This window comes from Polypterus senegalus, chromosome 15, assembly GCF_016835505.1.
Source record: "Polypterus senegalus isolate Bchr_013 chromosome 15, ASM1683550v1, whole genome shotgun sequence".
NCBI lineage: Eukaryota > Metazoa > Chordata > Cladistia > Polypteriformes > Polypteridae > Polypterus > Polypterus senegalus.
This window is the reverse complement of record NC_053168.1, coordinates 52,610,891-52,624,475: the sequence shown is the minus strand read 5'-3', so window position 1 is coordinate 52,624,475 and position 13,585 is coordinate 52,610,891. Positions and strand designations below refer to the sequence as shown.

The 13,585-nt window shown below is 37.6% G+C and overlaps 1 protein-coding gene across 1 annotated transcript; it reads left to right on the top strand.

The window, feature by feature from the left end:
* Positions 1 to 8,989: 8,989 nt before the first annotated feature.
* On the top strand, positions 8,990 to 13,342 carry il6 (interleukin 6 (interferon, beta 2)). The gene is made up of 4 exons (XM_039737542.1): positions 8,990 to 9,277; positions 11,221 to 11,334; positions 12,521 to 12,667; positions 13,163 to 13,342. The coding sequence occupies exons 1-4, from the start codon at positions 9,005 to 9,007 to the stop codon at positions 13,340 to 13,342; spliced, it is 714 nt and encodes a 237-aa protein (XP_039593476.1). The 5' UTR covers positions 8,990 to 9,004.
* Positions 13,343 to 13,585: the final 243 nt, after the last annotated feature.

The window sequence follows — 13,585 nt, the reverse complement described above, 5'->3', positions numbered from 1 at the left end:
CGATTGAACATCTCTGGAGAGATCTTAAAATGGCTGTGCACTGACACTTCCCATTCAACCTGATGGAGCTTGAGAGGTGCTGCAAAGAGGAAAGGGCGAAACAGGCCAAGGATAGGCGTGCCAAGCTTGTGGCATCATATTCAAAAAGACTTAAGGCTGTAATTGCTGCCAAAAATGTATCGACAAAGTACTGAGCAAAGGCTATGAATACTTATGTACATGTGATTTCTCAGTTTTTTTATTTTTAATAAATTTGCAAAAACCTCAAGTAAACTTTTTCACGTTGTCATTATGGGGTGTTGTGTGTAGAATTCTGAGGAAAAAAATGAATTTAATCCATTTTGGAATAAGGCTGTAACATAACAAAATGTGGAAAAAGTGATGCGCTGTGAAAACTTTCCGGATGCACTGTATATGTATATGTGTGTATACAGTATGTATATATACTGCTCAAAAGAATTAAAGGAACACTTTTTAATCAGAGTATAGCATAAAGTCAATGAAACTTATGGGATATTAATCTGGTCAGTTAAGTAGCAGAGGGGGTTGTTAATCAGTTTCAGCTGCTGTGGTGTTAATGAAATTAACAACAGATGCACTAGAGGGGCAACAATGAGATGACCCCCAAAACAGGAATGGTTTAACAGGTGGAGGCCACTGACATTTTTCCCTCCTCATCTTTTCTGACTGTTTCTTCACTAGTTTTGCATTTGGCTACAGTCAGTGTCACTACTGGTAGCATGAGGCGATACCTGGACCCTACAGAGGTTGCACAGGTAGTCCAACTTCTCCAGGATGGCACATCAATACGTGTCATTGCCAGAAGGTTTGCTGTGTCTCCCTGCACAGTCTCAAGGGCATGGAGGAGATTCTAGGAGACAAGCAGTTACTCTAGGAGAGCTGGAGAGGGCCATAGAAGGTCCATAACCCATCAGCAGGACCAGTATCTGCTCCTTTGGGCAAGGAGGAACAGGATGAGCACTGCCAGAGCCCTACAAAATGACCTCCAGCAGGCCACTGGTGTGAATGTCTCTGACCAAACAACCAGAAAGACTTCATGAGGGTGACCCAAGGGCCCCATGTCCTCTAATGGGCCCTGAGCTCACTGCCCAGCAGCATGCAGCTCGATTGGCATTCGCCATAGAATACCAGAATTGGCAGATGCACCACTGGTGCCCTGTGCTTTTTACAGATGAGAGCAGGTTCACCCTGAGCACGTGACAGAAGTGAAAGGGTCTGGAGAAGCCATGGAGAACATTATGCTGCCTGTAACATCATTCAGCATGAGCAGTTTGGTGGTGGGTTAATGATTGTCTGGGGAGGCATATCCATGGAGGGTCACACAGACCGCTACAGGCTTGACAAAGGCACCTTGGCTGCCATTAGGTATCAGGATGAAATCCTTGGACCCATTGTCAGACCCTATGCTGGTACAGTGGCTCCTGGTGCACGGCAATTCCTGGCCTCATGTGGTGAGAGTATGCAGGCAGTTCCTGGAGGATGAAGGAATTGATACCATTGACTGGCCACCACACTTTCCTGACCTAAATCCAATAGAACACCTCTGGGACATTATGTTTTGGTCCATCCAATGCCACCAGGTTGCACCTCAGACTGTCCAGGAGCTCAGTGATGCCCTGGTCCAGATCTGGGAGGAGATCCCCCACAACACCATCTGTCATCTCATTAGAAGCATGCACCGATGTTGTCAGGCATGTATACAAGAACACAGGGGCCATACAAAGTGCTGCGTACAATTTTGAGTTGCTGCAATTAAATTTTGGCAAAATGGACTAGCCTTTCACATAATTTTTTCACTCTGATTTTTGGGGCGTCTTTGAATTCAGGGCTCTGTAGGTTGATCATTTTCATTTCCATCAAACGATGTGGCATCCTTTCGTTCCTAACACATTACCCAGTCTATATCAGCATAGATATCCAGGAGGATTTCTTTTTCCCATTGAGATCTGATGTGTTTTCAAAGTGTTCCTTTAATTTTTTTGAGCAGTTTATATATATCATGCATATTAAGTATATACAGTTTGCTATACATATACTTTATACATGTTTAGGATCCTTATTTTTTTCAATTCAGTTCAAGTCAATTCAGTTTCTGAAATAACACACTGCTAATCTATGTGCTTCTTGAAGTGTTTTTCTTTTGAATAAATGTAATTCATGATAATTTCACAACTAAAACAATAGCCAAAAATTATTTAACGTTAAGATGATATTCAGACTCCACCTAAAATACTGATTTACAAAAATTTCTAATCAACATAAGAATTTCTTGGGTAGCTTGAGTACTTGTAGAAAAAAAAAAAAATTTAAAGTTGTACAATTATTCCCCTTTCAATGTGTTAACAATATGAGATACTGAGTGATACTATAATAGTATGAGCAATCCATGTCTATACATTTCATTTTACTGTTAACACATTTGAAAAGTGCTTCAGCATTTTTGGAGGAGTTGGAATGAATAAAAGTGACATTACACAGGAGTCTACCAGAGGGGTTTTGGCATTAAGCAACATTTTCAGTTTTCCCATATTTTCTGTAAAAGACAACACAAAAGAGGAGGTAAAGGATTAGCAGATCACCTGGTATTACCAACATTAAATAGGTACCCTATTTAATGTTGCACAAAAACGAAAGGGGTAAATGAGAATATGGTAGATTATTGCAGATGTAGCAAATCCATTAATGCCTCTGTCTCTTTTCGAGCTCTGTGCTCTACATTCATTGGTTCCAAGTTAAAACCTTCTTCCAGGAATGTTATTCTTTAAGTAGCCCATGGGGCAGAAGATGCGGGTCCATCCGGGCCAGAAGTGACGTCAACAAATTTTATCAGTTGGGCAAAAGAAGAGAAAGTTAGTGACCACATGTTTCCTATTAACATACATGCAACAAATTGATGCATTTTTTTTTTTAAATCTAAAAAACAAATTTGTTTTTTGTATGCAAATTTGTCTTTGTACTCAATGATGTCAGTTTTCTACTATCTAAAGAGGCTAGATCTACTGCCCCTGCAGAGTTAGAGGAGGTGTGTGTGTGTATACAACCTGAACTTTCTAGTTTAGCAATAAAGCTTGAAGAATACTGCTCTTTATTTTCACCATTAAAATGGAGACCACTTTTTTGTTTTAATGCATGTTTTTCCCAGCCAAGGCAATGCAGCACAGGCCAGGAAAGAGTTACAAAAAATCTAGTACCATTTGCTTCTTCATAGGTAGCCACAATAATCTGAAAAAAAAAGAAAGCAGAGCAATATCAGGAATGTAATCCCGTATAAGACATTATACTGATCTTCACCCCTTATTGAGAAGGATTGCCTGGCAGCAGTAAATCTGAATGGAGATCAAGGAAACCTCTACGTGCCCCTTCAACTTTCTGGAGAAGAACACAGCAGTTTGTTGGCCTCACACTGTCCAGGAAACACCTTGCTGCAAAGCACTTAGTGCTGCGACCAGACAACCCCACTCTTCTGTTCAAGTTGTATAGTGTCCAGTCTGTGTGTTCTTACTGCATTATTGTAGCTTGTCCTTTTTCACCTCAAAGTCATTTGATTCTACACTCGATGTTTGTTATCCCCTAACTGTATTTAGTAAGTTGATAGCAATGTCAGACTGTATCACAATGATTTAAAGTCAGATGAGACAGACCAAATACCAGTATACCATAGCTTAATTTATGTTTTGTGTGAGAAATAAAAAGTGAGGTCAAGGAGGTTTAGAATACAGTAAAATATGTGTATATATATTATATACAAATCTCAGTCCTTTGGACTCTTCTCTTCTACTCTCATTTTGTCCTTCCGCCTTCACTCCCTCTCAGGCAAGCTTCGTCTATCTCCTCCCAACTCTGGCTCCCCAAATGTAGTGAGGTGGCTCTTTTTATTCAGGCCCTGGGAGTATTCCAGGTGGCTCATCAGTATTACTGGGAATTAATCCCAGATGTGGTGGAATCCCATTGAACCAAACAAGGTTGTATTAAAGTCCAGCTCCCAGTGTGCCTGTGGGAATCCGTGGTCCCACAGCCACCCAGGAGTGCTGCTCTCTAGTGTACCAGGGGGGAATTGCCTCACCACTGCTCCCTCCCCTGGTCCTTTCATTTCATTGATGTATATATATATATAAACTGCTCAAAAAAATCAAAGGAACACTTTGAAAACACATCAGATCTCAATGGGAAAAAGAAATCCTCCTGGATATCTATACTGATATAGACTGGGTAATGTGTTAGGAACGAAAGGATGCCACATCGTTTGATGGAAATGAAAATGATCAACCTACAGAGCCCTGAATTCAAAGACGCCCCAAAAATCAGAGTGAAAAAATTATGTGGCAGGCTAGTCCATTTTGCCAAAATTTAATTGCAGCAACTCAAAATTGTACGCAGTAGTTTGTATGGCCCCTGTGTTCTTGTATACATGCCTGACAACATCGGTGCATGCTTCTAATGAGATGACAGATGGTGTTGTGGGGGATCTCCTCCCAGATCTGGACCAGGGCATCACTGAGCTCCTGGACAGTCTGAGGTGCAACCTGGTGGCATTGGATGGACCAAAACATAATGTCCCAGAGGTGTTCTATTGGATTTAGGTCAGGAAAGTGTGGTGGCCAGTCAATGGTATCAATTCCTTCATCCTCCAGGAACTGCCTGCATACTCTCACCACATGAGGCCAGGAATTGTCGTGCACCAGGAGCCACTGTACCAGCATAGGGTCTGACAATGGGTCCAAGGATTTCATCCTGATACCTAATGGCAGCCAAGGTGCCTTTGTCAAGCCTGTAGCGGTCTGTGTGACCCTCCATGGATATGCCTCCCCAGACAATCATTAACCCACCACCAAACTGCTCATGCTGAATGATGTTACAGGCAGCATAATGTTCTCCATGGCTTCTCCAGACCCTTTCACTTCTGTCACGTGCTCAGGGTGAACCTGCTCTCATCTGTAAAGCACAGGGCACCAGTGGTGCATCTGCCAATTCTGGTATTCTATGGCGAATGCCAATCGAGCTGCATGCTGCTGGGCAGTGAGCTCAGGGCCCATTAGAGGACATGGGGCCCTTGGGTCACCCTCATGAAGTCTTTCTGGTTGTTTGGTCAGAGACATTCACACCAGTGGCCTGCTGGAGGTCATTTTGTAGGGCTCTGGCAGTGCTCATCCTGTTCCTCCTGCCCAAAGGAGCAGATACTGGTCCTGCTGATGGGTTATGGACCTTCTATGGCCCTCTCCAGCTCTCCTAGAGTAACTGCTTGTCTCCTAGAATCTCCTCCATGCCCTTGAGACTGTGCAGGGAGACACAGCAAACCTTCTGGCAATGACACGTATTGATGTGCCATCCTGGAGAAGTTGGACTACCTGTGCAACCTCTGTAGGGTCCAGGTATCGCCTCATGCCACCAGTAGTGACACTGACTGTAGCCAAATGCAAAACTAGTGAAGAAACAGTCAGAAAAGATGAGGAGGGAAAAATGTCAGTGGCCTCCACCTGTTAAACCATTCCTGTTTTGGGGGTCATCTCATTGTTGCCCCTCTAGTGCATCTGTTGTTAATTTCATTAACACCACAGCAGCTGAAACTGATTAACAACCCCCTCTGCTACTTAACTGACCAGATTAATATCCCATAAGTTTCATTGACTTTATGCAATACTCTGATTAAAAAGTGTTCCTTTAATTCTTTTGAGCAGTATATATATATATAAAATCTTTTAGCCTTAGCAAATAGGTAATAGCACATGGCCCCTAATCCAAAAATCTGGGACCATGTGGACTTTTTAAGGTTAAAAAAAGAGATGACTCTAAGAATTGCAGTAATAGCTCTTCAGCCTATTAGATATTAGCGTGCGACTTCTGAATAGAAGTCACTTATTTAAGGTAGGTAGTCTGGAAACTTCAGCTGAGATCCCACTCTATATGAACACCATTAAGCTTATGTATGTAGGGACACTGGGCATCATAGGGTAAGTTCCATTCAGGAGAATTATTGCAAAGTGTCAGTGGAAGTGTGCATGAGATGCCAGGATCAAAAGAAGACGACAGAGACACAGAAAGAAAGGCAAAAGGTGAGAGGGGAAATACTGCAGAATAGTGGAAGAGAGCTGAGAAAGTAAGTGAGCCACACCACCGAATATATAGGCAAGTACTTAATAAGTGATCTCTAGAAGTACAACAGGATTTTGTTTAATTTTGACACCTTTGTTAATATTAGGTCACTTCAAGGATTATCTCAAGCAGTCCTACCCTTGTAAACAGTAATCACACCGATTTTGATATATTTGTGTCTCCTTGGCATTATTTGGCTTTGGTGAGACAACAATAGATTTCCCTTTCATTTACAGATAACTTTTTCTCTGAAAGCAGAATCTGATTTATTTTATGTACATAAAGAAAATAAAAGAATACACTTTGCAGACTTAAAGATTGTTTAAAGAATAATTAAAAGACACACTTTGTCCCTTAAAGGAACTAGTAGAAATTAGGTGGTACTGCATTCAAACCAGATGCAAGTAAGTATAGCTTCACAAAAAATGTTGCACAAATCTGGGGCAAGTTACGGAGTTGTGTAATTTAAGAGGAAACCTTGACAGCTTTTTAAAATGATCTGAAATAGTTATAGGTACAAGTTAGCTACTAGCTAACTAAATGAATTTCATGAGCTGAGTGATCTCTTCTCATTTGTAAAACTTGTAAAACTTCTAAAGTTGCTTAAGACACATGAAACAAAAAATAAACTGTCAGCACAATTTTCTGCCATGATGAACGGTAGATTATAATGGAGTGCTGCAAGTGATTATGATTTTCTTTGACAAATTAAATCAGGAAAGGAGACAGGGAGCTATTTTCCTATAATCTGAAACCTAATCTGTCAGCTATCATTTGGAGATAAAATTTTTGGAATTTTAAAATTTTAAGTTCAAAGGCAAATAAACTTGTCAAGCATTTCTACTTTAACAATACCGATTGGAAGCACAAGTAAATAGTGTCTGTGTTGTAAATGTTAAAAACATATATATATTGTAGGGCCCAGATTATCTGAGGAAGTGTGGACCGATGCTACCTTGGATAACTAAAACTCTGATAAAATAGATGGCTATGGCCATTTCGAATAAAAAATTATGGACAAAAAAAAGATTTACCAATTTCTATGGTAGAGTATCACTTTTAAGCCTCTTTTCATACTTTGCTGAATGTAATGTTCCTCTCTTCTTTGCTGCAGTTTTCCACAGTTGCCTCAACCTCATACCGTTGCTAGGTGAAGTGTCTTCCTACTGTTCAATATACAAAGGTGCTGTATGATAAATTTTGTGTAGATTTTTTTGTGCAGTTCCCATCCTCGTATAAATATAAAAATCCTAAATGAACGAAACAGAACAGCATGTGTACACAGACCGTTGGCGACACACTGATAACAGCCAAAGGGTGCAGTTGGGTAGGAGTGCGAGTCCTTGAGCTCCTTGACCCCTTGCTTGGTACAGTCGAGATTAGTATTTATACACTTAGTACAGTATTCTCGGCAAAGCTTTAATGAACTATAAGAAAAGCAGAGAAACAAGGATAACGCGGTACCACAGTAAATTGGGACATGGCTAATCTGGGTTCTATTTTATAGATATTATATTATATAGTGTGACGGATGGACGGGGCTCTTACCCAGTCGGGACGTTGTCATAATGGAAGGACCAGGGGAGAGAGTTTGCATGGTGTATTATCTCCCCTGGACTGGCAGAGGGCAGTCCCCCAGCTTGGTACAGCGCCACAAGCTTAGAGGTTGGAAGCTCATTTGGGGTCCGCAGTCACTGGCAGTGGGCACATGGAGAAAAGTTGAGTCATTATTGCAGGACTGCCACACCCGGAAGTGCTACTGGAATGAAATTACAGGACACCTGGAGCACTTCTATTTGGACAGCAGGAGTCAGAAGGAGAAGGACGAAGTTTGCCAGAGAAGGAATGGAGGCAGAAGAAGATAGAGAGAGGAAGATGACAAAGTGCTGCTTTATTATGGTGCTGGGAAAAAAGGAAAAAAGTTACCCGCACTTCAATAAAGCCTTGTGTGTGGTTGGACTTGTCACTGTGTTGGGTATTTGGGGACCTGGAACGCTCCCTTGCGGCCACTTTTTATATATATATATATATATATATATAGATATATATATATATACACATGCATACCCACATACATATATAGACATTATATATATATATACATTCACTGTGTATATATACACATATATATGTACACATACATAAAAGATAGATATAGTATTAACACATGATCCAGAAATAATAAACATTAAAATAAAATGTAAGTATTCAGAGTAATTTAAAAGTTGTTAAAACCATTACCGAACCATCATAAAAATCAGTTGCTGAAATAGATTGATTAGGTTATATACTTTGGTTTAAATTAAAATGACCTTTTATGCTATGATGCAGAAGCACACTAAGTTTATTTAAGGAATGGTATGTTATACCATAATGTTTAATGATTTTTAAACTGTAAATGCATTTTCTAATGCAGTCATGGTCATTGAAAAGGTACGGTCACACTCAATTATCTAAAACTTTCAATATTTACTTTTAATAATTTGTATTTTATCCCCATATCTGTGAGTAATGGACCAGATAAAATAAAATCTTTATGGCACAAACTTGCTTTCTAATTTAGATTTACTTTCTAATTTAGATTTAAGATTACATTTTGGGGACAGGCGTCCTATTCCTATGAACTGGGTAGACTGGCCAGCATTTCCCATGTCAATCGATTTCCTCTGAGCATTTAGATAACTTTCTAAATGAGATTCTAAACATGTAGATGTCAATTACCTTTTAACCTATGTATCCGTATTGCATTTTCAGATCAATTTTTACATATCGTCATTCTCCGTCTCACGTCAGTGGAAGTTCCAGCATTCTGGGGTGGCGGGCTATAAAAAAAGGATGCAACAAGGTCTCTCATTCAACTTTCTCCCGCCTTTCACTTCGACTTCTCGACAGGATGACCAAAGCCGTCAGTATCTGGGACGTCAGCAGCGCGTTCAGCGCTCGGAGCACGATGAGACGTCACTCGTCTTTTCTCGCAAAGAGGCTCTTGGCGTTCGCGCTGGCACTCGTTTCACTCTTCCTTCCAGCTAGCGGCTTTCCGATGGAGTATTCGGGAGAAGAGTTCGTAGACTTGACGGGCACATCTGGATTGAGCCATTTAACTACAAAGTGGGAATTACTATCGGCGCAGCTGCGAGGGGAAGTGTGTCACCTCAGAGACGAACAGGTACGCATTTATTATATGAAGCTGTCGAAGCGTGACTTTAATATATAAGCCGAAAGTACTTTTCTTCAACACTATTATCCTGATCACAGATAAATCTTGTAGTTTTAAGTAACATTTTATTGCACAAATAAACAAATTAATTATCACATGTACTTAAATAACAGAATTAATTCGTTGTTACAGCCGGTAGTAACACATGTACATGAGTATTAGTAATGACACTTTCAAAATAAACCAAAGTACTTGTAAATACGCTTGGTCTAGTATGCCTGCAATGGAAACATCATTTATTAAAGTTGCACGTTAATTTTGTTTGTCCTACTATATCCAACGTTGGAGGTTTCCTTCTTGTACGGACAATCTACGTCTCAACTGCCCTGACTATGTCAATTATGAAGTTATGGATTAGGTTATTACAGAATCCTTTGCACATTTCCATGTTGAGACACAAGTAGATTTTATAAGAAATGCAATCACTCAATAACATAACATTGCTAAACCTTTACACATAACTCAAAAACAGTAAAAATTGCAGTGAACATTTGGGACCTTTCACAGTACATTATGTGATAAGCACTTTTACAAGGCAGAATATAATTAAACGCAGCAAAGTTCAAAAAGAATACAATTCTACACGCAAGTCAGAATATGTTATAGAGAAATGATCAGACACTTGAAAAGTTTTAAAAGTCGCAAATTAAAAAATGGTAACCAAGTGTATCATTAATAAATGATATTGATTAATAAATAAGTGTCAGTAGTAGAGTCAACCTTCACAACATTTGGTATGGATGAGTCAATCAGAAAATACTACCAACTTAATGCAAAAGAAAAATGTGTTCTTTCAAGAAAGATTAAAATATTGATATTTAGTGAGCCCCATTGACAGACCTAGGGAGAGGGTTCAGGCCACAGAGGTAAGAAAAGTTTGATGAAGGCTAAATACTCAGGCCTTGAAACAGCAAGAAAAGCTATGGTTATGTGGCCTGGGGTGTCAAAATTTGCACCTTCAAAAGTTATTAGCATGTTTTGGAAAGTGATCCAGTATTGAAAAGGAAAACCACTGTGGTTGAGGCCATTGTGGGTTGATGGGTTTATTGCATTCAGGTTGTGGTAGGACTGTTGCAACAGCAGAGTATTCTTTTAAACATTTATTTTTACTGAAATTCAGTGTCTTGATTCTTGCCTGGATGGGAACCATTGTCTAGCCCAACACTATAAAATGTACATGATAAAATTACTACATTTAAATTTTACTCCACAACAGACACAAAAACATCAGAAAAATGCAGACAGCAATCAGCCTTACAAATCAGGGAGGAATAGCAGAGCAATCAAAAAAAAAAAACCTCACGTAAGCATGTTTTAAAGAAGGGATTCATACAAGCACACATATTTACAACTGAAAAATTTAAGGTGCAATATAGAATGATGGGAAAAAGTCTAGCAATAACTGATCTCTAGGAATATCTTTTATTTGACTAGTACTATTTAAATGGAAACTCTCTGGTAATAATTAAGTGCAGTGGTGATTTAATACAAATGTCAAGGGTGTTTAAGAACTTTAAAATTAAGCATTTTCTTTCTAAAGATAAAAGATCAAGCTATAAAAGTTAGATGCCTTCTTACAATACTGATGATGCACTGGGAATTAACAGTTTTTGTCATCTTTATACTCATTTTACATTAACACAGATTTTAAAGATTTTATTTCACTAAACTATAGCTTTTCTTTATTTTTGAATCAGAATATTAAAAAAAAAATCAACATGAAAGAAACTATAAGTAAATATTTCAGGTGCTAATGACTTGTGTTTAAATTCTAAATTTAGCATGTAAATAAAAATAATAATCTATGCAATATATTGATTAATGTAATCACAGTTTTCTGCAGTTCTTTTTGCTCCTGCTGTTATAATGAAATCAAATTTGTTTTGTTTTAGTTTACAAACACCTTCAACTTACCAGTGGAACAAATGGGCACATTCAGCTTAAATAAAATAGATTTGCCACAGATTACAATAGAAGATGGGTGCTTTAAAACTAACTTCAATAAGGTAAGTTAGTTCTATGTATACACATAAAAAATGATTTTAAAAAAGTGGACATCTTAAACAAAATTACTACCTTATGAGAAATTGTAGTGCATGCATGAGGCAATTTACAAAGTCAAATTAAGTAACATATGCAAATGCATGTCAATGTGATCTGTCCAGAACTAGTTCCTGGATTATGAGGGTTTGAAGATGTTATGTTAACAACTGTGGATGGCGGCCCATTACAGGGTCCACTCACATGTACCCTCACTCATACTCTGATGATTTAGAATGGTCAATTAACTTTACACTTGAAATAAGAAAAAAAAATGAATGTTAATATAATACATGTTGTAGCTGCATTGGAATATGTTGTCGACCAAGTGGAAAATCATTCTCTTTGCAGTTAACTGCAATTTTCTGCAATGAGCCAGGCTAACTGGAAAGGAATAGGATATTTTTCAAACATCCTAGGCTCATTACATAAAGCCCATGTAGCTTCAGTAAGTGAGCATAAGTTATTTAAAAAATATCTGCTTCCTTTCCAGCTAGCCTGGCTTATTGCAAAATATCTCTGCTAACTGAAATGAGAATGATTGTCTACAACACATATATTTACCGCAGATTCAGGTTAAAGATTGAGATTGTTATAAATGGGTGAAATTAAAGTTTTTGTTTTTTTTTTAAGTTTAAGTATAATTAAAATGTTAAAGGACCTAAAGCAATAATATGTTGTACTAGTCTCATTTAAAAGACATACAGAAATCAATCTCAGGAATGCATATTATATTAGCAATTTATTACATTGCAATTTTAGAGATTTTGGTTACAAAATGTTTATTACTGGTTTCTGTGAACAGTTCCCATCTTTTAAAAAGTGCTGACCAGCATCCTTATAAGTTATTTTTGTATTAACAGATTTCCATAATGAACTTTTATAAAGAAAGGCATTAAAAAGCAAATCGCAAGATTAATTCAACTAAATTATGTTTTGGTTAAAGAAAAAACACATAGAGAATCAGTGTTTATGTCTATAGGATGCCATCTTCCCTAACAGTACACTTTGTAATGTAGACAAAGTCAGAACATACTGCATTGCCACCCTTTAATAGCTTTACTGTAAAATAAAATAACACAAAAAGCATACTTTTACGTATTATTTTAACTGCTATTTTAAAGACCTTTTTAAAATGTGTTTTTTAAACAGGAAAAATGTTTAGGAACAATTGCTAAAGGCCTTCAGGAATATCAGCTGTTTAAGCAACATGTGAAGGAGTCATTTGTAAAGCATAGTAGCAAAGTGGAAGATGTGTGGAATAGGATGAAGCATTTATCTGATGACGTTATACAAAGAGTAAGTACCGATTCAGTATTTGTTTAAAAAAAAAGGTTTATGGCTTAATTAAACACGTAAGTAGTACATATGATTAGGTTCAAAGTGGCATTCTAATTTAAGCATTCCACGTATTAGTCAACAATACTCAATTCTATTGAATTTTACAAATCAAAGGATGTCATTTTATATACTGTACCAACACTGATAAAACCTACACTACCTCCAGTTGTTTTATTATATTACAGCCATAAAACCGTAAGCTAAACATAAATGTCAATGAAACCCAAAAACACTGAAGCATTCTGAAAACAAAGCCAAATACATCTGAATGTTGTATAGTTGTACTGTTTAAAACATACTGACATTAAAATGACGAATTATAGTTTAGTTTCGAAGTTTATATAAAATATAACAAAAAATGGAGCTGAGTGATAATTATTCAATAACAAAGGCTATTTTTTTAAACATGTACTTGGTAAAATGTATAACAATTTCCTTGTGTTTTTTCCACAGATGAAGAATTCCAAAAATGTTGCTGTTATTGATGAACATAGGAAGGAGCTTCTTTTGAACCCACTGCAGTCAGACAAGCAATGGGACAAATATGTTGGAACTCATGTAATTCTGCGAGAGCTTACTCGTTTCATGGAGAAATCTGTGCGAGCAATTCGTTACATTAGCTCCAAGTCTTAAACCTGCTAGTTCAGGATCACAGAATTAATGAACGTTTTAGTTCAACAATTTTGAGATTAGTTATTAAGATATGTTTTCAAAATTCAAAATAATTTTATCCACTCCTTACAGTGGGCAGTGTTTAAAATGTTCTATGTTAAGAACTTATGTAATGCTTTTAAAGCATCTATATTCTGTTCTGTTTTTTACTAATATTTATTTATTGAGTATAAATATTTTTACATTTCACAGTATTTAATATTT